This window comes from Amblyraja radiata, chromosome 6 (genome assembly GCF_010909765.2).
Source record: "Amblyraja radiata isolate CabotCenter1 chromosome 6, sAmbRad1.1.pri, whole genome shotgun sequence".
Taxonomy (NCBI): domain Eukaryota; kingdom Metazoa; phylum Chordata; class Chondrichthyes; order Rajiformes; family Rajidae; genus Amblyraja; species Amblyraja radiata.
The window spans coordinates 100,595,549-100,621,993 of record NC_045961.1 but is presented as its reverse complement, the minus strand read 5'-3'; the positions used below and the strand labels follow the sequence as shown (position 1 = coordinate 100,621,993).

The 26,445-nt window shown below is 46.8% G+C and overlaps 1 protein-coding gene and 1 long non-coding RNA gene across 2 annotated transcripts in view; both read right to left on the bottom strand.

The window, feature by feature from the left end:
• The window catches only part of cd99 (CD99 molecule (Xg blood group)), a 71,126-nt gene extending 53,269 nt beyond the window's left edge, over positions 1 to 17,857 (bottom strand). Inside the window, exon 1 of the mRNA XM_033023351.1 lies at positions 17,544 to 17,857. Within this exon, the coding sequence (XP_032879242.1) occupies positions 17,544 to 17,604 (61 nt within the window). The 5' untranslated portion in view covers positions 17,605 to 17,857. The remainder of the gene's footprint in view (positions 1 to 17,543) is intronic.
• LOC116974649 lies at positions 1,779 to 13,019 on the bottom strand. The gene is made up of 3 exons (XR_004412408.1): positions 12,804 to 13,019; positions 7,103 to 7,105; positions 1,779 to 1,788 (listed from the first exon to the last, which is right to left on the bottom strand). It is a non-coding gene; the product is annotated as an uncharacterized LOC116974649 (long non-coding RNA).
• Positions 17,858 to 26,445: the final 8,588 nt, after the last annotated feature.

The window sequence follows — 26,445 nt, the reverse complement described above, 5'->3', positions numbered from 1 at the left end:
TTCGCAGGGCCTTTCATCGCCCGGCGCGGCTTAAAATCGGCTGCGGGATCTTCCATCTCCTGGCGAGGGGCTTCAACATCGGGAGCCTCGATCACCAGTTTGACTGCTTGACCACGGGAGAAGAAGCAAGGAAGAGATAAAACTTCTTACCTTCCATCACAGTGAGGAGGGGCCAGGAGGAGATTCACTTTGATGGATGTTTGTGTTAAAGTGTGTTTAATCGTGTGTTTTGTTGCTTTCTTACTGTTAGTCAGGTCAGGTCGGGGGGAGATCCCCCACCACCACCAGTACCATGCAATCCCGCGCTACCTGGTCCACGGTCGGATAGTTGGCGACTAAACCGTCTCCCCCACCTGGTTTGCCAGGTGAGGAGGGGGCTTTGGACCCCCAGCAGGAAGAAAGACAAGACCTGTCAAAGGGCAGATGAGCTCCTAGCGAGCCAACGGCCATCTACACTTCAGTAGAAGTTGCGATCACCGTCGTACACAGCATTGTAAGGAATGATGATAAAGCACACACACACCAACATCCTATACTTCCAGCTGTGGAAGTCGGCAGGAACTGGAGGACAGAGACGTGTGGTGCGTCCGCCACCGTTCCCGTTGGAAACCGACAACAACTGCGTCGCTAATGTTTTGAACGATGATAATAATAAAAATAATTAGAGAGTCAGCGTGGAAACTGGCCCTTCGGCCCACCGAGTCCGTGTCGACCAGCGATCCCTGCACACTAACGCTACCCAACACACATTAGGGCCAATTTACAATTATACCAAGCCAATTAACCTACAAACCCATACGTCTCTGGAGTGTGGGAGGAAACCGATGATCTCAGAGAAAACCCTCACAGGGCATGGGGAGAACGTACAAAGTCCTTACAGACAGCCCCCATTGTTAGGGTCGGACCCGGGTCTCAGGCGCTGTAAGGCCCGGCGCGGGGCTGAGACGGCGCTCCGGTGGCGGCGACCTGAATCCGGGGCTCGGCCACGGGCCAGTGGACGACATCGTCGGGAGCTCGCAGGTCACAGGTTGGTGCCTGTTTTCCGGAGCTCCCGCGGCAACAGCTGCGTCTGCTGGACTGGGAGGGCGACATCTCCGACCACCCCCGGGCCGCGGAGCTTGAACCGGCCCGTTCGTGGAGTTCGGATGAGCCGCGGGACTGACTACCATCGCCCGGTGGGGTGGCAACATGTCGCCTCGGTGCAGAGGGAGAACGAGGAGGGAAGAGACAGTAACTTTAAGACTTTTGCCTCCATCACCGTGAGGAGGTGCCTGGTGAACTCACTGTGGTGAATGTTAATTTGTGTTTATTGTGTGTTTTGTTGTTTATTATTATATGTACGGCTGTAGGCAACGACATTTCGTTCAGACCAAAAGGTCTGAATGACCAATAAAGGATCTAATCTAATCAACACTACCGCTGCGCCACCGTGCTGTCGAGATGTTGACTTTGTTGACGATATTGTTGACCCTGTTGCTGCAAGTAATGCCAGAGACAAAGGATTAAATGCCTTGACTACCGTGGAAAATGGAGGTGAGTCGGTAAGTCAGTGAATACTCTCTCGACTTCCACAGAAGATATTGACTAGTTGCATCACTAGCTTGGTTCGGCAGCTCGAACGCCCAGGAGCAAAGAAGACTGCAAAAAGTGGTGAACACTGCCCAGTCCCTCACGGGTACTGACCTCCCCACCATCGAAGGGATCTACAGGAGTCGCTGCCTCAAAAGGGCTGCCAGCATCATCAGAGACCCACACCACCCTGGCCACACACACGCACACATTTCACCCCTGCCATCGGGAAGAAGGTACAGGAGCCTGAAAACTGTAACATCCAGGTTCAGGAACAGCTTCTTCCCTACAGCCATCAAGCTATTGAACACAACAACCTCTAAATAGACTCTGACCTATATAGATTGGGGACTTTATTTTTTACTTTGCACCACTATTGTCTATTTATTGAGGTTTTTAAAAAATATATAGAAACATAGAAAATAGGTGCAGGAGTGGGCCATTCAGCCCTTCGAGCCTGCACCGCCATTCAATATGATCATGGCTGATCATCCAACTCAGTATCCTGTACATGCCTTCTCTCCATACCACCTGATCCCTTTAGCCACAAGGGCCACATCTAACTTCCACTTAAATATAGCCAATGAACTGGCCTCAACTACCTTCTGTGGCAGAGAATTCCACAGATTCACTACTCTCTGTGTGAAAAATGTTTTTCACATCTCAGTCCTAAAAGACTTCCCCCTTATCCTTAAACTGTGACCCTTTGTTCTGGACTTCCCCAACATCGGGAACAATCTTCCTGCATCTAGCCTGTCCAACCCCTTAAGAATTTTGTAAGTTTCTATAAGATCCCCCCTCAATCTTCTAAATTCTAGCGAGTACAAGCCGAGTCTATCCAGTCTTTCTTCATATGAAAGTCCCCCATCCCAGGAATCAGTCTGGTGAACCTTCTCTGTACTCCCTCGATGGCAAGAATGTCCTTCCTCAGATTAGGAGACCAAAACTGTATGCAATACTCCAGGTGTGGTCTCACCAAGACCCTGTACAACTGCAGTAGAATCTCCCTGCTCCTATACTTAACTTTTGTTGTTTATCATGCGTTTTACAGAATAATATGTTTATCTAATTTGTGTGAAGGAACTGCAGATGCTGTTTTAAACTGAAGGTAGACACAAGAAGCTGGAGTAACTCAGTGGGTCAGGCAGCATCTCTGGAGAAAAGGAATAGGTGACGTTTCAGGTCAATGGACAATAGGTGCAGGAGTAGGCCATTCGGCCCTTTGAGCCAGCACCGACATTCAATGTGATCATGGCTGATCATCCCAAACCAGTACCCCGTTCCTGCCTTCTCCCCATATCCCCTGACTCCGAAAGGTCAAGACCCTTCTTTAGACTGATGCTGAAGAAGGATCTCAACCCAAAATGACACCTATTCCTTTTCTCCAGAGGTGCTGTCTGACCCGCTGAGTTACTCCAGCTTTTTGTGCCTAATATTTTTATATATCAGTAGTGCTGCTGCAAGTAAGAATGTAATTGTTCTGTTTTGGGACAGATGACAGTGAAACTCTCTTGAATCCCTTGAACTAACACAAATAGTGTGGTTGCAAATGATGCATAGGTTTCAATGTAGATGAAGTTCTGAATCAGACTGAAACTGTGACTAAAATAACAGATGATAACATATGTAATAAAATAACATAACACAACCATTAGTGAGCAGATAAATTTCAGCAAAGATTTACCAGAGTAATACCTGGAATAGCACAAGACGCAACTTTTACGTATGGCGCCCGTAATGGCCGCCTCGCAACCAGTCTGTCTCGTCCCTTCTCTGTTTTTATTATTTTAATAAATACTCGCTAGAATTTAGAAGATTGAGGGGGGATCATAGAAACTTACAAAATTCTTAAGGGGTTGGACAGGCTAGATGCAAGAGAAAAAACGTTTTCACCCAGAGAGTTGTGAATTTATGGAATTCCCTGCCACAGCGGGCAGTGGAGGCCAAGTCACTAGATGGATTTAAGAGAGAGTTAGATAGAGCTCTAGGGGCTAAACAGGGAATATTGGGAGAAGGCAGGCACGGGTTGTTGATAGGGGACGATCAGCCATGATCACAATGAATGGCAGTGCTGGCTCAAAGGGCCGAATGGCCTCCACCTGCACCTATTTTCTATGTTTCTATGTAGAGGCCCTTCGGACCACCGAGTCCGTGCCGACCAACGACACTATCCTACACACACTAGGAACAATTTACAATTTCACCAAAGCCAATAGACCTACAGACCTGCACGTCTTGAGTGTGGGAGGAAACCGGAGATCTGGGAGGAAACCCACGCAGGTCACGGGGAGAACGGACAAACAAGCACCTGTGGATAGGATAAATCCCAGATCTCTGGCGCTGTCAGGCAGCAACTCAATCGCTGCAGCCTTTAGTGTTTAGTTATTGCACAGGTCGTTATTTTTGGCACGAGGAGGAAAGGATTACAGCGTTGAGTCACACCCTTCACCCCAACTCCGCTGCTCCAACCAAGTTTAGTTTAGGTAGGACACAAAGTGCTGGAGTAACTCAGTGGGTCAGGCAGCATCTCTGAAGAAAAAGGATGGCTTAATTATGTCATAAGGGTCATATGTCTTCTTCAGTTTAGTTTAGAGACACAGCGTGGAATTAGGCCCTTCGGCCCACCGGGTCCACACCAACCAGTGATTCCCGCACATTAACACTGCCCTACACACACTAGGGACAATTTGCGATTTCATCGAAGCCAATGGACCTACAAACCTGTATGTCTTTGGAGTGTGGGAGGAAACCGGAGCATCCGGAGAAAACCCATGCAGGTGATAGGGAGAACGTACAAACTCCGTACAGACAGCACCTGTGGTCTGTATTGAACCCAGGTCTAAGGGGCTGAGAACCCAAGGTCCAGCAACACTGGGCTGCACGGTGGCGCAGCGGTAGAGTTGCTGCCTTACAGCACCAGAGACACTGGTTCGATCCTACCCATGGATGCTGTCTCCCCCTAACCGCATGGGTTTTCTCCGGGTGCTCCGGTTTCCTCCCACACTCCAAAGACGTACAGGTTTGTCGGTTAATTTGACTTTGGTAAAAATTGTAAATTGTCCCTAGTGTGTAGGATATGTGATAGTGTTCGGGGATCTCTGGTCGATGCAGGCTCGGTGGGCCGAAGGGCCTGTTTCCACGCTGTACCTCAAAACAAAACTAAACTAAACTAATATGCTGAAGATAGACACAAAATGGTGGAGTAACTCAGCGGGAGAGGCAACATCTCTGAAGGAACAAGACCCTTCTTCAGACCAGAAACATCGCCCATTCCCTCTCTCCAGAGATGCTGCCTGTCCCGCTGCGTTACTCCACCATTTTGTGTAAACCAGCATCCGCAGTTCCTTCCTACACTACAAGATTGTATTGGCTTTGTTGCTACAATCAATGGCAAAGACAAAGGATTAAACACAGTGACTATCTTAGATAATTGATGTGATTCGGTGAATGCTCTCTTGAATTTCCATAGATGTTCAGTAGAGAGCCTATCGACTCATGGCCTGATTCGCCAACTCAAACAAAAAAGTCTTCAAAAAGTGGTGAACACTGCCCAGTCCATCACAGGTACTAACCTCCCCATCATCAAAGGGATCTTACAGGAGTCACTGCCTCAAAAAGGCAGCCAGCATCATCAGAAACCCACACCACCCTGGCCACACTCTCATTACACTCCTGCCATCGGGAAGAAGGTACAGGAGCCTGAAAAGTCTAACGTCCAGGTTCAGGAACAGCTTCGTCCCTACAGCCATCAGGCTATTACTACAACCTCCAAATAGGCTCCATACTACATAGACTTGGGGAAGATTATTTTTGACTTTGCACCACTATTGTCCATTTATTGGGAGTTTTTTAATATAAACTTCACGTTTTTTCTTTGCTGTTTATCATGAGTGTTTACAGAATAATATGTTTACATAGGTAGGCAAAATTGCTGGAGAAACTCAGCGGGTGAGGCAGCATCTACGGAGCGAAGGAAATAGGCAACGTTTGGGGTCGAAACCCTTCTTCAAACATATCTGTGTTGATGCCGCAAGTAAGAATTTCATTGTTCTGTTTCGGGACATATGACAATAAAACACTCATGACTCTTGAACTAAAGAAACCAGCCTGGTTGCAAATGATACATCGGTTTCAATGTTGATGATGTTCTGAATCAGACCAAAACTGTGGCTAAAATTACATGTGTTGTTCGAGTCTCCCCACCCAAGGGGTAGTCAGCACTTTGAGTGCAGCAAAGGTTTACCACAGCGATGTGTGCAGGAAGGAAGTGCAGATGCTGGTTTAAACCAAAGCATGGACACAAAATGCTGGAGTAACTCAGCGGGACAGCCAGCATCTCAGGAGAGATGGAATTGGTGATGTTTCGGGTCGAGACCCTTCTTCAGACTGTGTAAGGTTCCCGGCGCAGAACGTCACCCATTCCCTTCTCTCCGGAGACGCTGCCTGTCCCGCTGAGTTACTCCAGCATATTGTGTTTGCCAGAGTGATACATGGGAAAGAACACGGGGCAACTTTTTAAGTCGGTTAAGCAATCACGAAACGACACCCTCACCAATGTAGAAGAATTAAGGAGCGATCTCAGTAGAACAAAGAATACGGTGCTGTATCTCTAAACTAAACTAAACTAAAACAGTGTTGAGGCACGCCCTTCAGCCCAACGCATCTTTTCCAACCAAGTTTACTTGAGATACACACAAAAGTGCTGGAGTAACTCAATGGGTCAGGCAGCATCTCTGGAGAAAAAGGATGGGAGAAGTATTGGGTCAGAACTCTTCTTCGGTTGAGTTTAGAGATACAGTGTGGAATGGGGCCATTTGGCCCACCGAGTCCGCACCGACCAGCGACCCCCGCACACTAACACTATCCTACACACACTCGGGACAATTTACAATTTCACCAAGCCAATTAGTCTACAGCCCTGTACGTCTTAGAAGTGTGGGAGGAAACCGGAGCACCCTGAGAAAACCCACGCAGGTCACGGGGAGAACGTGCAAACTCCATTTTGGAGTTTGTACGTGGGGGATCTTATAGAAACATATAAAATTATAAAAGGACTGGACAAGCTAGATGCAGGGAAAATGGTCCCAATGTTGGGCGAGTCCAGAACCAGGGGCCACTGTCTTAGAATAAAGGGGAGGTCATTTAAGACTGAGGTGTGAAAAAACTTTTTCACCCAGAGAGTTGTGAATTTATGGAATTCCCTGCCACAGAGGACAGTGGAGGCCAAGTCACTGGATAGATTTAAGAGAGAGTTAGATAGAGATCTAGGGGCTAGTGGAGTCAAGGGATATGGGGAGAAGGCAGGCACGGGTTATTGATTGGGGACGATCAGCCATGATCACAATGAATGGCGGTGCTGGCTCGAAGGGCCGAATGGCCTCCTCCTGCACCTGTTTTCTATGTTTCCATACAAACAAGCACCCATAATCAGGATCGAACGCTGTCAGGCAGCAACCGCTGCACCACCATTTTGTTTAGTTATTGTAGAGATTTTTTTGGCACGGGGATAGGAAGCAAGCAATCGTTGAGTCACTTCCTTAATAACAAGTCATATACTCTGGATCTCTCTGGGATATCCGGTTTCCTCCCACACTCCAAAGACGTACATATTTGTAGGTCAAGTGGCTTGGTATAAATGTAAAACTGGCCTTAGTGTGTGTAGGATAGCGTTAGTGTGTGGTTGGCGCAAACTCGGTGGGCCGAAGGGCCTGTTTCTATGCTGTATCCCTAAACTAAACAAGAGAATTCTGACCCAGTACGTCACTCATCCTTTTTCTCCTGAGATGCTGTCTGACTCATTGAGTTCCTCCAGCACTTTGTGTCTCTCTAAACTAAACTTGTTTGTAGTCGAGGAGTTGGCATGAAGGATGTGACTCAACGATGTATTCCTTCCTCCCCCATGCCAACAAAAATGATCTGTGGAACAACTAAACAAAATGGGTGACACGGTGGCACAGCGGTAGAGTTCCTGCCTGGGAGCGCCAGAGTCCCGGGTTCGATCCTGACCTCGGGTGCTGTCTGTATGGAGTTTGTACGTTCTCCCAGTGACCCACGTGGGGTTTCTCTAGGATCTCCAGTCTCCTCCCACACCAAAGACGTTGGGTTTGTAGGCTAATCGGCTGGGTAAAATTGTAAATTGTCCCTCGTGTGTATGTGTGGGATAGTGTTCGTGGGCCGTCTCTAATGGATCTAGATGCGCTATAGAAAGTATTCTGATGGGATGCATCTCAGCCTGGCATGACAACTGCTCTGCTTCAGACCTCCTGGTGGTGAACACATCATAGTCCATCACAGCCTCATTATTTCCTTCCATCCAGTCCATCTTCGTATGTGGGAAGCATTTTATCTGCTGCTTTTTATTGGTATGACTGTTTGGCAAATGAAATTCCTCGTATGTTGCAAAACATACTTGGCTAATAAAGTATGATTATGATCAGGATGTATCACAGCACGGTTTGGGAATGGCTCCTTCCAAGACCACAAGAAAAAATGCAGAGAGTTGTGGAAACAGCCCAGACCGTCACACCAACCAACCTCCCTTCCATTGACTCCGTCAACAATTTACACTGCCTCAGAAAGGCCAGCAGCATCATGAAGGACCAGTCTCACCCCGGTCACTCCCTCTTCTCCCCTCTCCCATCAGGCAAACATAGAAACATAGAAAATAGGTGCAGGAGTAGGCCATTTGGCCCTTCGAGCCTGCACCGCCATTCAATATGATCATGGCTGATCACCCAACTCAGTATCCTGTACCTGCCTTCTCTCCATACCCCCTGATCCCTTTAGCCACAAGGGCCACAACGAACACCCTCTTAAATATAGCCAATGAACTGGCCTCAACTACCTTCTGTGGCAGAGAATTCCACAGATTCACCACTCTCTGTGTAAAAAATGTTTTTCTCATCTCGGTCCTAAAAGATTTCCCCCTTATCCTTAAAACTGTGACCCCTTGTTCAGGCAAGAGGTACAGACGTGTGAAAACCCACACCTCCAGATTCAGGGACAGTTTCTGAGCCACCCTATCACCCACTAGGGTCTCTACCTGATTGGAGACCCTTGGATTATCTTTAACCGGGCTTTACTGAAATTCATCTTGCACTAAGCATTATACCCTTTTTCATGTTTCTGTGCACTCCGGACAGCTCGGTAGTAACCATGTAGGCTTTCCGCTGACTGGATAGCACGCAACAAAAATGCTTTTCATTCTGCCTTGGTACACGTGAGTGAGTGAGTCTAAACTGGATGGCATAGGTTTAGGATGGGAAGGAAAAGGCTTAAAAGGAATGTGAGGAGCAGCTTTTGTCGCTTTTAGGATAGTGTGCGCGTGGAACAAGCTGCAAGAATAAGTGGTAGAGGCAGGCACAATTATAGCGTTTAAAACTCACATGGATGGGGAAGGTTTGATCACATTGAATGGCGGTGCTGGTTCGAATGGCCTACTCCAGCATCTATTGTCTATTGTTTGGAGGGATATGGGCCAGTCCAAGTGGGACCTGGAAAGTTAGGAAACTTGGTGGTGCAGCGGTAGAGTTGCTGCCTTACAGCACCAGTGGCCTGGGTTCGATCCTGACTACGGGTGCTGTCTGTACGGAGTTTGTACCTCACCCCCCCCCCCCCCCCCCACCGACCATGTGAGTTACCTCCAGGAGCTCCAGGTTACTTCCACACTCCAAAAACATGCATGTTTATTGGCTACACCAAAATGGCCCCTCGTGTGTAAGTTACAACTTGTGTATGGGTGATCGCTGGTCGGCGTGGACTCATCGGGCCGCGGGGCTTAAACCGTTGATGTATCTCTAAACTAAACTAAAGAAGGGTTCCGACCTGATTCATCGCCCATCCTTTTTCCGCGGAGATGTCCCCTGACCCGCTGAGTTACTCCAGCACCTTGTGTCTATCTAAACTACACTTGGGCGGAGAAGAGGAGTTAGGATGAAGGATGTGACTCAACGTTGTATTCCTTCCCCCGTGCCAAAAAAAATCACTACAATAACTAAACAAAATGGACGCCACGGTGGCCTGACAGGGCCAGAGACCTAGGTTTGATCCTGATTATGGGTGCTGTCTATATGGAGTTTGTACGTTCTCCCCGTGACCTGCGTGGGGTTTCTCCGGGATCTCCGGTTTATTCCCACACTCCAAAGACGCTCAAATTTTGTCGGCCAATTGGCCTGGTAAAATTGTAAGTTGCCCCATAGTGTGTGCAGGATTGTGTTAGTCTGCGGTGATCGCCGGTCGGCACGGACTCGGTGGGCCGAAGGGTCTAATTCCACGCTGTATCTCTAAAGTGAAGGAGGGTTCTGACCCAATACGTCTGCCACCCTTTTTCTCCAGGCACGCTGCCTGACCCGCTGAGTGACTCCAGCGCTTTGTGTCTATCTCAACTAAACTTGGATGGAGTAGAGAAGTTGGGGTGAAGAGCGTGCCTCAACACTGTGCTCCTTCCTTTCCCCGTGCCACTGAAACTAAGAGAGAAGCTGGAAAACATGGAAGCCACTGGCACTGGGGTTTCTGAGAAGAGAGAGCAACAAAACGAGACGAATGGCTTTTATATTGCATAAGTAGCAAGATAAATGCCCGTAATGTGCATTTTAAAGAAGGTTTTTATTTGCAGTTTTTAATAAAACGTTTAACTGCTCCAGTAAGATTTGAACCAATGATCGCTGGATTGCAGTAACACAACCACAATGTAAACCACTGCTGCAGAGCCAGCAAACTGCTGATTCAACAAACCCACGTCAACTCAAAACGAAATGGTTAGTTCGTACTAACCAAGCTGATCTCCTGGTTGCTCAGAACTTCAACTCCCCCTCCTATTCCCAATCTGGCCTGGGCCTCCTCCATTGCCAGAGTGAGGCCCAGCGCAAATTGGAGGATCAGCACCTCATATTTCGCTTAGGTAGTTTACACCAAAGATCTTTGGTTTACACCCCAGCGGTATGAACATTGACTTCTCCAATTTCCGATAGTCCTTGCTTTCTCCCTCCTTCCCCTCCCCCCTTCCCAGCTCTCCCACAAAGCCTACTGTCTCCGCCTCTTCCTTTCTTTTTCCCGCCTCCCCCCGACATCAGTCTGAAGAAGGGTCTCGACCTGAAACATTGCCTATTCCTTCTCTCCAGATGCTGCCTCACCCGCTGAGTTTTCCAGCTCTACCTTCGATTTTTTCCAGCATCTGCAGTTCTTTCGTAAACATCAACTCTAAATGAGCTCTGCTCAGGCTCAGCCACAAGCAGTATTCAAATAACCGAGTTGTACAAAGCTTAGCTTCAGGCATTTAATGGTGGGAATGCCAGTCATATGTTGAAGGTTGGGTCTACACTCAGTGAACTTGAAATTAAATAGCATTCAAAACGTTGATAAAATTAGAACATGGAACAGCACAGAAGATAGACACAACATGCTGGGGGTCAGGCAGCATCTCTGGAGATAAGGAACAGGTGACAGTGTTGGGTCACAACCCTTCTTCAGACCTTGAAGAATACTTCAAGTCCTGAAGAAGGGTTCCGATCCGAAACGTCGCCCATTCCTTTTCACGCAGAGATGCTGCCTGGGCCGCTGAGTTCCTCCCGCATTTTGTGTCCATCTTCGGTATAAGCCAGCATCAGCTGTTCCCACCAACACATGGAAATTAACAGCACAGAAACAGTCCCTTCGGCCCACAAAATCTGTGTTGATGCCAATCTCTAAAAACAAAGAATTGCAGATGCTGGTGAAAACACAACAAGATGTAAATTGCTGGAGTAACTCAGCCGGGAATGACCCACTGAGTTACTCCAACACTTTGTGTCCTTTTGACACAAAGCCAATCTCCTCTGCCTGCACATGTTCCACCCCCCCTGCCATTCCCTGCATATCCATGTGCCAATCTAAAGCCTCTTAAATGTCACTATTAATCATCATCATAATTATTATAATAATACTTTATTAGCCAAGTATGTTTTGCAACATAGGAGGAATTTGATTTGCCATTAGCTCCTTGTTAGTCTGCAGGCCGTGGTTGGAGCGTTGACCCCAGGCAAGGGATCGGCTGCGATGGTAAGTCCACGCCCCGCGGTGGGGCTCAAAGTCAGTCCCAAGCCAGGCCTCCAGCTCCATGATGTTAGGCCGCAGAGCGACCGGAGATACGACACGGAAAACAATCGCATCTCTGGCAAGGTACGAGATTGAAAAGAAAATTCCACCAACCCCCACTCTCCCCCCACATAGAACAAACCAGAGAACATTAACACATACTTTTTAAACACACTAAAAATAACACAAAAAAAAGATGAAAAGGACAGACAGACTGTAGGCGAGGCTGACATCAAAGCGCTAGCCGGTGGAATGCCACTATTGTGAATGCTTCCACCACCACCCTTGGCACCAAAGATCCTATAGCGCATTCCAGGCACCCACTGGTTTCGTTTAGTTTATTATGACGTGTACCAAGGTACTGAACTAAATTAGAACTACTCTCTTTGTAAAATAACTTGCCCTACACATCTCCTTTCAACATTGCCCCTCTTAACTTACCTAGACTTCTCGGACATCATGGAAGGATATATATATTTTGTAGTTTTAGTTTTAGAGATACAGCACGGAAACAGGCCCTTCGGCCCACCTAGTCCGCACCACCCAGCGATCCCCGCATATTAATACTATGCTACGCACACGAGGTAAGCTTTTACATTCACACCAAGCCAATTAACTCCCAAACATGTATGTCTTTGGAGTGTGGGAGGAAACCGAAGATCTCGGGAGAGATCACGGGGAGAACGTACAAACTCAGTACAGACAGCGCCCGTAGTCAGGATCGAACCCGGATCTCTGGCACTGTAAGGCATCAACTCCTCCCCTGCGCCTCTTCCCCCACCCTCGTATGTAACGGGAGCACAACGTCAACACAAGGTGAGAAAAGGAGGATTGATTGAAACGGGTTATGGGAAGGAGGCAGGAGAATGGAGGTTAGATAGATCAGCCATGATTGGATGGCGGAGTAGACTTGGTGGGCCGAATTTCCTAATTCTGCTCCTAATCACCTATGATCTTATGATGAATGGAACACACAGGACTTTCCCCTTGCAACCGCAGGATATGCAACACCAGACCCTGTACCTCCTCCCTCGTCTCCATCCAGGTGATACAGTGATACCATCGCACCTCCTCTAACCTCATCTACTGCATCCGGTGTTCCCGATGTGGCCTCCTGTACATCAGGGAAACCAAACATTGATTCGGCGACCATTTCGTCGGACACTTGTGCTCGGTCCGGCAAGACCTGCTGGGTCTCCCGGTCGCTAACCACTCCCCTTCCCCATGCTGACCTTCCCGACCTGGGCCTCCTCCATTGTCACAATTAGCGATGGGGTCTGCATCTTTTATAAACGTTCAAAAAAATAAACTTTATGTTTCATGTCTATGTGTGTAGGATAGAGTTAATGTGCGGGGATCGCTAGCCAGTACAGACTCGGTGTTACTAAGCTGTACCTCTCAAACTCAAAAATATATATATATATCCTGCCGTGAATAAAAATACATACAAAACAAAACTCGTAAAAAGATTTTCAATAATCTTAAGTGTCTGTACATTCAATATTGATAGTGTTATACCCAAAAGGTCAAAGTGCTGGAGTTACTCAGCAGGTCAGGCAGCATCTCTGGAGAACATGACTAGGTGACATTCTGAGTCTATACCCTTTCTATGTTTCTATGAAATGGCACCAGATCATCGGTTCATGAGTTGGACGGGGCGCCGGACTTTGCGCGTGGCCCGGGCCAAAACTCCTCAGCTGGCCCGCCGGCTGGGCTTTGTGTGCAGTCCAGCACCCGGGGCCAACTCATCATTCACCCAGCCACGGCCGAGTCGGTCCACGAATTGCCGTCGGGAATTTGTCCCGTATTTTGACCTTTTTGTCCCTTATTTGGGAGTGAGAAAGTTGCCGGACCTACCCCGGGGTGATATCCCTTCCCTAGTTTAAAGGGTGTCCCCCAATGCTCTCAGCCCCTCAATATCCAGCAGCAGAGGAACCTTGGACTGAGGGTCCTTGTCTGCCACTTTGCAGCCAGTACTTCATATACCTGGGTGTGCGTATCTCTGAAGATCTATCCTGGACCCATCACTCTGATGCAATCATAAAGAAATCCCATCAATATCTCTACTGCCTTAGAAGATTGAAGAGATTTGGTCCGTCAACGAAGATACGTTAGAGATACAGCGCAGAAACAGGCCTTTAGGCCCACCGAGTCTGCACCAGCCAGCGAGCGCCACACACACTAGCACTATCCTACACACTAGGGACAATTTAAAATCTCACCAGAGTCAATTAACCTACAAATCTGTGCAACTTTGTGGAGTGTGGGAGGAAACGCAAGCGGTCACGGGGAGAACTTGCAAACTCCCTACAGACAGCACCTGTCATCAGGATCGAACCTGGGTCTCCGGCAGCAACTCTACCGCTGCGCCACTGTACTTTCTTGAACATAGAAACATAGAAAATAGGTGCAGGAGGCCATTCGGCCCTTCGAGCCAGCGCTGCCATTCATTGTGATCATGGCTGAACGTCCCCTATCAATAACCCATGCCTGCCTTCTCCCCATATCCCTTGACTCCACTAGCCCCTAGAGCTCTATCTAACTCTCTCTTAAATCCATCCAGTGTCTTGGCCTCCACTGCCCTCTGTGGCAGGGAATTCCATAAATTCACAACTCTCTGGGAGAAAAAGTTTTTTCTCACCTCAGTCTTAAATGACCTCCCCTTTATTCTAAGACTGTGGCCCCTGGTTCTGGACTCGCCCACCATTGGGAACATTTTTCCTGCATCTAGCTTGTCCAGTCCTTTTATAATTGTATATGTTTCAATAAGATTCCCCCTCATCTTTCTAAACTTCTACAGTGTACAGTAAAGAGTATATTGGCCGGTTGAATCACTGGCCTGGTTCGGCAACTCGAACGCCCAGGAGGTGAAGACCGCAAAAAATGGTGAACAATGCCCAGTCCATCACGGGTACTAACCTCCCCACCATCAAAGTGATTTACAGGGGTCACTGCCTCAAAGTGGCAGCCAGCATCATCAGAGACCCACACCACCCTGGCCACACACTCATTTCACTCCTGCCATCGAGAAGAAGGTACAGGAGCCTGAAAACTGTAACATCCAGCTTCAAGAACAGCTTCTTAATAACCATATAACCATATAACAATTACAGCACGGAAACAGGCCATCTCGACCCTTCTAGTCCGTGCCGAACACATAATCTCCCCTAGTCCCATATACCTGCGCTCAGACCATAACCCTCCATTCCTTTCCCATCCATATAACTATCCAATTTATTTTTAAATGATAAAAACGAACCTGCCTCCACCACCTTCACTGGAAGCTCATCCCACACAGCTACCACTCTCTGAGTAAAGAAGTTCCCCCTCATGTTACCCCTAAACTTCAGTCCCTTAATTCTCAAGTCATGTCCCCTTGTTTGAATCTTCCCTACTCTCAGTGGGAAAAGCTTTTCCACGTCAACTCTGTCTATCCCTCTCATCATTTTAAAAACCTCTATCAAGTCCCCCCTTAACCTTCTGCGCTCCAAAGAATAAAGGCCTAACTTATTCAACCTTTCTCTGTAACTTAGTTGCTGAAACCCAGGCAACATTCTAGTAAATCTCCTCTGTACTCTCTCTATTTTGTTGACATCCTTCCTATAATTAGGCGACCAAAATTGTACACCATACTCCAGAATTGGCCTCACCAATGCCTTGTACAATTTTAACATTACATCCCAACTTCTATACTCAATGTTCTGATTTATAAAGGCCAGCACACCAAAAGCTTTCTTTACCACCCTATCTACATGAGATTCCACTTTCAGGGAACTGTGCAGTTATTCCCAGATCCCTCTGTTCACCTACATTCTTCAATTCCCTACCATTTACCATGTACGTCCTATTTTGATTTGTCCTGCCAAGATGTAGCACCTCACACTTATCAGCATTAAACTCCATCTGCCATCTTTCAGCCCACTCTTCCAACTGGCATAAATCTCTCTGTAGACTTTGAAACTCTACTTCATTACCCGCAACCCCACCTATCTTTGTATCATCTGCATACTTACTAATCCAATTTACCACACCATCGTCCAGATCATTGATGTACATGACAAACAACATTGGACCCAACACAGATCCCTGTGGCACCCCACTCGTCACTGGCCTCCAACCTGACAAACAACCATCCACCATTACTCTCTGGCATCTCCCATTCAGCCACTGTTGAATCCATCTTGCTACTCCACCATTAATACCCAACCATTGAACCTTCTTAACCAATCCATCCAGTGACTTGGCCTCCACTGCCCTCTGTGGCAGGGAATTCCCTACAGCCATCAGGCTATTAAACACTGCAACCTCCAAAAAAGCTCCAAACTACATAGATTTTGTCTTTACCGTGTTTTTGTTTCTGTTGATTGATTCTTGTTTAGTAAGGTTATCAAAGGTTATGGGGAGAAGGCAGGAGAATGAGATTGAGAGGGAAAGGATAGGGGTGGACTCGATGAGCCGAATGGCCTAATTCTGCTCCTATGACTTGTGAAACATGGTTTATTTTAATAAGTCAAGTCAAGTCCAGTTGGGGAAGTCCAGAACAAGGAGTCAAAGTTTAAGGTACACAAAAATGCTGGAGAAACTCAGCGGGTGCAGCAGCATCTATGGAGCGAAGGAAATAGGCAACGTTTCGGCCCGAAACGTTGCCTATTTCCTTCGCTCCATAGATGCTGCTGCACCCATTGAGTTTCTCCAGCATTTTTGTGTAGCTTCGATTTTCCAGCATCTGCAGTTCCTTCTTAAGCTCTTAGTCACAGTTTAAGGATAAGGGGGAAGTATTTTAGGACCGAGATGAGAAAAACATTTTTCACACAGAGAGTGGTGAATCTGTGGAATTCTCTGCCACAGAAGGTAGTTGAGGCCAGTTCATTGGCTATATTTAAGAGGGAGTTAGATGTGGCCCTTGTGGCTAAAGGGATCAGGGGGTATGGAGAGAAGGCAGGTACAGGATACTGAGTTGGATGATCAGCCATGATCATATTGAATGGCGGTGCAGGCTCGAAGTGCCGAATGGCCTACTCCTGCACCTATTTTCTATGTTTCTATGTAGTTGAGGCCAGTTCATTGGCTATATTTAAGAGGGAGTTAGATGTGGCCCTTGTGGCTAAAGAGATCAGGGGGTATGGAGAGAAGGCAGGTACAGGATACCGAGTTGGATGATCAGCCATGATCATATGGAATGGCAGTGCAGGCTCGAAGGGCCGAATGGCCCACTCCTGCACCTATTTTCTATGTTTCTATGTTTATTGGGGGTTTTTACAGTGTACTATGTTTACAGTATCTGTGGAGCTTCTGGAAGCAAACATTTCATGGTTCAGTTTCGGGATATACATGACAAATAAAATCTCGACTCTCGAAGTAATGCTTGCTGTAATACAACTTAATGAGGCATTTCTGTAGTGTAATAAATAAGGGAGGGGGTTAAAAAATGTTCAGAGATGCCCCTGCACACCACCCCGCCTGTAAATCCTTCACTAACTAGTGCTCCAAGCCGTTGCTTTTATTAGAGGAGATCCACTCACACACACATGCTCCACAAAAGGCATGTCACAAACCATCACAAAGAGATCTAAGACAACTCTTGGAAGTCGCTGCTGGTGCGGTTCACAAAACCAACTACTCCGCCACCGCCCTTAGTTGCAACCGGCGCAAGTAATTCAAAAAACACGTTTCAGATGAAGGTATTTAGAAAATCACGTCCACCCAGTCACGGCCGCTCAGGAGTTTTAGTTGAGAGGCCCTTTTTTAAAAGAACAACAAAAAAAACACTTGGAAAGTGCTTGAAAAAAAAGTTTTAACGCCCATGGAAATACGCTCCAAGATTTTTTTTAAAAACCTCATTAACACTCACAAACTAACACTATATATATATATATTTTTTTTTTTAAACTAACAATTCTTACCTTTGGTCCTAACGAAGACAATCGCCAGCCCGAGGAATAAGATACATCTTACACGCGACATCGTTTACTGAAAAAGTTTGCTCCGAGTTTACAAAAGAAAGTTTTCGCTCTTTCGGCTTCAGCGACTTTAAAAGTGTTCCCTTCAATCAAAAGGTACGAATGCAGCCAAGCGAGGCAGGAAAAACTTTTTTTTTCTTCCCTCGAACAAAAACAGCTAAATATAGAGCGATTTTGGTCTTGCCCGCCGACTGCAGACTGTATAGACTTGTAACACAGACTGGCTGCCTCGCTGAAAGTGAGTGAGGGTGTGCAAAGATCCTATAGCGGAGCTAGGATCTTTGAGGGTGTGTGTGAGTGAGTGAGTCATCGTCTCGTGTCATTCTCTTTCACTGACAGCTCTGTTTTCCAATAGTTGTCTCTGGCCTGGCCAATCGCCCTGTGTTCTCCGGGGCGCTGGCTGGCATAAGAGGCAGGGTTTTACTACAGGAGGTTTCTGCAGTCCCCGCAAACCGACCACACCCTCTCTCCACCCATCATCACACAAGCCAACCTCTCCCCCCCCCCCTCCTCACTTGACACAAAAATGCTGCAGTAACTCAGTGGGACAGGCAGCAGCGTCTCTGGAGGGAAGAAATTGGGCAACGTTTCGGTTTGAGACCCATTCCCTCTCTCCGTCAATGCTGCCTCTCCCGCTGAGTTATTCCAGCATTTTTTGTCTATCTTCAGCATATTAGACAATAGGTGCAGGAGTAGGCCATTCGGCCCTTCAATCAATCAATCAAAACTTTATTGTCAATCAGAATTACATCAATAAATGAAATTCTGAATGAAATTTCGTTGCATCTGGCTCCTCGTGCAACACAAAAAACAGAAGGTTAAAATGGATAAAAAGATAAAATAGATAATGGTGGCAGCACATTACATGGCATTCAAGAGTCTGATGGCTCGGGGGGAAGAAGCTGTTGCAAAACCTGGCCGTTCTGCTCCTTATACTACGATACCTTTTGCCCGAGGCAGCACCGCCATTCAATGTGATCATTGCTGATCATCCCCAATCAGTACCCCGTTCCTGCCTTCTCCCCATATCCCCTGACTCCGCTATTTTTAAGAGCCCTATCTAGCTCTCTCTTGAAAGCGTTGAAATATTCGTTTATTTTAATTTAGTTCAGAGATTCAGCGTGGAAACAGGCCCTTCGGTCCACCGAGTCTACGTCAACCAGAGACCCCCGAACACTATCACTATCCTACACACACTAGGGACAATTTACAATTTGTACCTAAGCCAAACCTGTACATCTTTGGAGTGTGGGAGGAAACCGGAGCACCCGGAGAAAGCCCACGCGGTTAGGGGGAGACAGCATCCATGGGTAGGATCGAACCAGTGTCTCTGGCGCTGTAAGGCAGCAACTCTACCGCTGCGCCACTGTGCAGCCCAGTATTGCTGGACCTTAGCTCCTCAGCCCCTTAGACCCGGGTTCAATACAGACTACGGGTGCTGTCTGTACGGAGTTTGTACGTTCTCCCCGTGACGTGCGTGGGTTTTCTCCAGATGCTCCGGTTTCCTCCCACACTCCAAAGCCGTACAGGTTTGTAGGTTAATTTGACTTCGGTAAAAATTGTAAATTGTCCCTAGTGTGTATAGGATAGTGATAGTGTTCGGGGATCTCTGGTCGATGCGGATTCAGTTGGCTGAGGGGCCGGTTTCCACGCTGAATCTCTAAACTAAACTAAAAATAACTAAACAGCAGGGGAGAGGGAGGTATACATAGATAAGGAAGTGTAAGGTGGGAAAACAGGACAAAGGGAATGGAGTCCAAGGAAAATGTAGAGTAGATCTTGGTTCGCTGGGAGAAGATCACAACAAAGCAAATAGAGATAGAATGTAGTCGGAGACAGTAAGACTGGTGGGAGAACTGGGACTGGGGAGGGGACGGAGAGAGAGGGAAAGCAAGGGCTACTTGAAATGAGATAAGTCAATGTTCATACCGCTGCGGTGTGAGCTGCCCAAGAAAACCTCCCTTCTACTGACTCCATCAACACTTCACACTGCCTTGGCACGGCCAGCAGCAGAATCACGGGCAAGTCGCACCCTGCCCACTCCCTCTTCTCCCCTCCACCATCAGCGAAGAGGTACAGAAGTGTGAGAACACACACCTCCAGATTCAGGGACAGTTTCTTCCCAGCTGTTTTCAGGCAACTGAATCATCCTACCACAACCAGAGAGCAGTCCTGAACTACTATCTACCGCATTGCAGAACCTTGGACTATCGTTGATCGGACTTTGCTGGCTTTACCTTGCACTAAATGTTATTCCTTTATCATGTATAAATGGGGGGCCACCATCGATTCCACAGCCAAAAAGGCACAACAGAGGATGTACTTCCTGCGGCAGCTGAGGAAGCACAATCTGCCACAGGCAATGATGGTCCAATTCTACACGGCCATCGTAGAGTCTGTTCTCACCTTCTCCATCATGGTCTGGTTTGGCTCAGCCACCGAGCACGACTCCTGGAGGCTGCAGCGAATCGTCCGATCAGCAGAGAAGGTTATTGGCTGCAACCTTCCCTCCATTGACGAACTGTACACTGCAAGGGCCAGGAAGCGAGCGGGCAAGATCATCCCTGACCCCTCTCACCCTGGCCACAAACGCTTTGAATCACTTCCCTCTGGAAGGCGACTCCGGACTGTCAAAGCTGCCACAGCCAGACATAAAAACAGTTTTTTTTCCACGAGTAGTAGCTCTACTCAATAACCTAAATTCTGTAGCCTCCTTTTGCTCTGATATTTTATTTAATGCACTTGTTTAATCAATAATGTTTTATTATTAATGATTAATGTTTTATGTATCATTCCTAACTGTCACTGTATGTCATGTTGTCGGTCGGAGCGCCAAGGCAAATTCCTTGTATGTGAATACTTGGCCAATAAACTTATTCATTCATTCAATCATTCATTCATTCACGTATATATACACTGTAAATGGAGAGATTAGAATCATGTATTGTCTTTCTGCGGACTGGATAGCACGCAACAAAAGCTTTTCACTGTACCTCGATACATGTGACAATAAACTTAACTGAACTGAAGTGAATGTGTTTCCCGTGCTTGCTGCTTTGATGAGGAACTGCATGAAACTGGGACATGTGTGGGTGCGAATGAGCAATCTACACTGTGAAGGTTGTGCCCTCTGGTCCGAGACTCTCCCACTGGTGGAAACAGCCTCTCCACTTCCACGCTATCTCGGGCTTTCACTATTCGGTGATTTTCAATGAGCAGGAAGAAACTGTAGATGACGTTTTATACCGAAGATAGACACGGAATGCTGGAGTAACTCCGTGGGACAGGCAGCATCTCTGGAGAGGAGGAATGAGTGATGTTTCAGGTCAAGAAGGGTCTCGACACCCATTCCTTCTGGGGGGCCGCTGAATTACTCTAGCTTTTTGGGCCTATCTTAAGTTTCAATGAGTCCTCCCCTCTCCCCTCTCATCCTTCTAAACTCAGCCACACTTAGCCTCTACTCGCTACAGTTTAGAAGAATGATGGGGGTGAGCCTCATTGAAACGCACCGAATAGTGAAAGTCCTAGATAGAGTGAATGTGGAGATGATGTTTCCACGAGTGGGAGAGTCTGGGATCAGGGGGCAGAGCCACAGAATACAAGGACGTACCTTTAGGAAGGGGACAAGGAGGGATTTCCATAGTTAGAGGGTGGTGAATCTGTGGATTTCATTGCCACAGACAGTGTGGGGGCCAAGTCGTTGGATGGTTTTAAGGTGGAGATGGATAGATTCCTGATTAATACGGGTGTGAGGAGTTATGGGGAGAGGACTGGAGAATGGGGTTAAGAGGGAAAAATAGGCCAGCCATGATTGAATGGCGTAGTAGACTTGGTGGGCCTCATTCTCCACCTATCATTTTATAAATTCCCATCCAATCCAAACTGTAAAATAGGAATGAGAGAAACAAAGAACTGCAGATGCCTGTTCACAGGAGCATAATTAGGCTATTTGGCCCATCAAGTCTTCTCTGCCATTCAATCATGGCTGATCTATCTTTTCCTAGGCCAGAACAAAGTAGGGCCAGCAGCAGATGACCAAGGAAGGGTGGAGCCCATAATGGCTCATTGTTGGCTGGGGACGAAGAGAAACCAGTCGCTAAACTTGTCCCACGCATCTCCTTTACGTTTCGCCCCGCTCACCTTAAAGCAAGCCCCTCCCCGATTAGTACACGACAAAAGCTTTTAGAGGAAAGACATTCTTGCCATAGAGGGAGTACAGAGAAGGTTCACCAGACTGATTCCTGGGATGTCAGGACTTTCATATGAAGAAAGACTGGATAGACTCGGCTTGTACTCGCTAGAATTTAGAAGATTAAGGGGGGATCTTATAGACACTTACAAAATCCTTAAGCGGTTGGACAGGCTAGATGCAGGAAGATTATTCCCGATGTTGGGGAAGTCCAGAACAAGGGGTCACAGTTTAAGGATAAGGGGGAAGTCTTTTAGGACCGAGATGAGAAAAACATTTTTTCACACAGAGAGTGGTGAATCTGTGGAATTCTCTGCCACAGAAGGTAGTTGAGGCCAGTTCATTGGCTATATTTAAGAGGGAGTTAGATGTGGCCCTTGTGGCTAAAGGGATCAGGGGGTATGGAGAGAAGGCAGGTACAGGATACTGAGTTGGATGATCAGCCATGATCATATTGAAGGGCCGAATGGCCTACTCCTGCACCTATTTACTATGTTTCTATGTTTCTATGTTTCAATGTACCTCGGTGCATGTGACAATAAACTAAACCAAACTGAACTCCTCCCCCGTTCTAGTCCATCCTTCTAATTCTACAGTTTGCTTGCACTATTTCTGTGAGCTGTTAAGTTACTGAGCATAAGTTTAATTTAGTTTAGTTTAGAGATACAGTGCGGAAACAGGCCCTTCGGCCCACCGAGTCCGCACCGACCAGCGATCCCCGCACATTAACACCACACAGCACACACTGGGGATGATTTTACATTTACACCAAGCCAATTAACCTACAAACCTGAGGTACACAAAAATGCTGGAGAAACTCAGCAGGTACAGCAGCATCTATAGATCTATAGAAGCTGCTGCACCCGCTGAGTTTCTCCAGCATTTTTGTGTACCTTCAATTTTACAGCATCTGCAGTTCCTTCTTAAACAACCTACGAACCTGTACGTCTTTGGAGTGTGGGAGGGAAACGAAGATCTTGGAGATCTCGGAGGAAGTCCAGAGAGAACGTGCAAACTCCAAACAAACAAGTACCCGTAGTCAGGATTGAACCCGGGCCTCTGGCGCTGTAAGGCAGTAGCTCCACCGCTGCACCACCGTGCCGCTCCAACTGATAATTTTTTTGTATTATGGATTATTTTGGATTATTGCCCATTTATTTGTTTTATTGATGCCTCAATACGCCCATAAAACTACAGCCAGTAGGAATTTCTTTGTTCCAGCCCCAATATATTTGATAATGAAACAGTCTTGAGTCCTGTCCTTTGCACCATAACATTAATAATGATCAAAGATCCATCAACAGACATAAATTTGGAATTGACCACGATGGGACTGAAAGGAACCCTTGGATACCTTCAGGTAGAATGTACAGGAGCCTGAAGACTGCAACGTCCAGGTTCAGAAACAGCCTCTTCCCCACAGCCATCAGGCTATTGAACTCAACTCAAACTAAACTCTGAACATTAATAGCCCATTATCAGTTTATTTGCACTTTATTTGTTTTATTTATTCATGTGTGTATATATTTATACAATGGTATATGGACACACTGATCTGTTCTTTATTCATGCCTTCTATATTCTGTTGTGCTGAAGCAAAGCAAGAATTTCATTGTCCTATCTGGGACACATGACAATAAACTCTCTTGAATCTTGAATCTTGAATCTCTTAATACAGATTAATACAGGATAGTATTAATACAGGAGATAGTAATCTCTTGTATTAAGAGATTCACCGACCATTCACCTACGTTCCGTGGACAATCCACAGTGGCCTCTGTGCAAGAATAGAACCCTAGAGACGACCAAATTGGTGGAGCCAAAAAGTGCAGTAATAGAAATAAGAAAAACGTAAAGAAATAAATAGACAAAAACAGAAAGATAAACAATAGGTGATGATATACCTGCTTCGTATCTCTTCTCACCCATCACCCAACCCGTAATTCGATTTAATTCCAAAGTTGTGTTGCACCATACTATCCTTGTAATGAATCAATGAATAGTATCCATGTCTTCGAAAACTGCTCTGGTTTTTCTGCTAAGACTACTCATATTTTCAAGATGTAGCATCTAAGATGGCAGGATTTTAATTTGAATATTTTTGTCTTTGTTTGTAAACTGCTGAAACAGGCAGTTTTTTTGATATGAACGATATACTACATTGTATGTTGATTTGGTTTTCTGAATAAAGTATTTGTAAAGAGAAGAAGGAAAGAAAAAGACAAACAGGTTTGTAGGTTAATGGGCTTCAGTAAAAATTGTGAAATTGTCCCAAGTGTGTCAGATAGTGCTAGCGTACGGGGAGTCGGAGTGGACTCGATGGGCCGAAGGGCCTGTTTCAGCGCTGTATCTCAACTAAACCAGAAACACACTCATAGCACTCTTAATGACTGCCCTCATGTCAGAGATATTAATAATTACCTCATTCATTGTGTCTATGACCTTGACTGTATCTGTGCTTTATCAACGTTTTCCAGGCGATTTATCAACCTACTGTTTGATTTTCCCGGTTCATTCTAATACTTTACCAAACTATATACTACCAATTGGACTCAATGAGATCAATCAATAACTCAATGCTCGCCATTCCCCATTTGTTTTGCATTTAGTTTAGTTTAGTTTAGCCTTAGAGATACGATGCAGAAACAAGCCCTTCGGCCCACCGAGTCTGCACCAACCATCGATCCCCACACATGGTCACAGTCACAGTGGCACAGCGGTAGAGTTGCTGCCTTACAGCGAATGCAGCGCCGGAGACCCGGGTTCGATCCCGACTACGGCCGCTGTCAGTACAGAGTTTGTACATTCTCCCCGTGACCTGCATGGGTTTTCTCCGAGATCTTCGGTTTCCTCCCACATTCCAAAGACGTGCAGGTTTGTAGATTAATTGGCCTGATAAATGTAAAACAATTGTCCAGTATAAAATTGTCCAACTTCCAGTATAGTCCCTGGTGAACACTTCGGAAGGTACATGGTACAAGGTACAAGGTTATCGCTGTCCTACACACACCAGGGTCAAGTTACATTTACAACCGTCCAAGTAGCCTACAAACCTGCACGTTGCCTACAAACCTACAATACAAATAAATGTAATGTATTGTATTGTATTGTATTGTAAACCTGTACGTCTTTGGAGCGTGGGAGGAAACCGGAGATCCCGGAGAAAACCCACGCAGGTCACCAGGTGAACGTACAAACTCCGTACAGACAGCACCCGTAGTCAGGATCGAACCCGGGTCACTGGCGCTGTGAGGCAGCAGCTCAGTGCCTCTGTGCTTACATGTTGTTATAGTAACTACCTCAACTACTACCTCTGGCAGCTCGTTCCATGCACCCACCACCTTCTGTGTGAAGGTCCCCAAACATTGAAAGGAAAAGCTGTAACCTGACAAATCACAGTAACTCTACCGCTCCGCCACCGTGACGCCCTAAGTCTCTCATATTGTAAACGCATCATTGTCGTCGTCATCACTAGCGATTGCCGACCGCTATTGCCGATGGTTGCCGCCCGGCCAGTGGTGTTACCTACACCGGAATGCTCAGAAAAGTTCAAAATGTCAGTTGCAGGGACCAGATCACCAGCGCCCAGCTCTACGGGGGGGGGATTCCACCTCTGACCGAGAAGGTCAAGTGGAGAAGGGTGAGGCTCGCTGGTCACTGCCACCGCCCCCCAGAAATGACCAGCAAACAAGGTCGTGCGGTGGGAACCCACCCATGGAAGCCGTGCGGGCTCGGTGGGCCTGTTTCTGCGCTGTATCTCTAAACCAAACTAAAGACGAGAGTTGACACAAAATGCTGGAGTAACTCAGCGGGACAGGCCGCGTCTCTGGACAGAAGGAATGGGTGACGTTTCGGGTCGAGACCCTTCTTCAGACTTGAGGGCTATTTATGGACTACAGCAATCTCTGTGTCTTCTGCAGGAAACAGCTGATTGCACCCACATCAAACATTAAAACCAAGCTAAGATTTCCAACAATGACACCATTCAGGTCAACATCTTATGAACACATCCTTTCATTCTCTCGATAAAACACCCACAGCTGGAAGCTTTTAAAACATCACTGTTGTTTCTCTGACACCATTTCATTCTACCGTCAAGCCTACTGTTGAAGATGCGTTAGAATGTTACATGTTCAAGTACTGTTCATTGTCTTGCTGAAAGGACATTTAGTCAGGATCGAACCCGGGTCTCTGGCGCTGTAAGGCAGCAACTCTACCACTGCGCCACAATTCCGCCCCTTCTCCCTCTTAGTCTTTAGAGATACAGCATCGAGTTTACAGAGATACAGTAGGAAAACAGGCCCTTCAGCCCATCGAGTTCACACCAACCAGCGATCATTCCCGTACAATAATACTATCCAACACACTAGGTACAATGTACAATTTTTACCAAAGCCAATTAACCCATAAACCTGTACATCTTGTGGATGAGGAGAGGATTTTACTACGCGGATCAGAGCCCATAGCCTCAGAATAAAAATAAATACCTTTATGCCCCTGTCCCACTTAAAAGCCTAAACGGAAACCTCTGGAGACTTTGCGCCCCACACACGGTTTCCGTGCGGTTCCCGGAGGCTGCAGGTGGTTGCCGGAAGTTGCAGGTAGTGGAAGCAGGTAGGGAGACTGACAAAAACCTCCGGGAACCGCACGGAAACC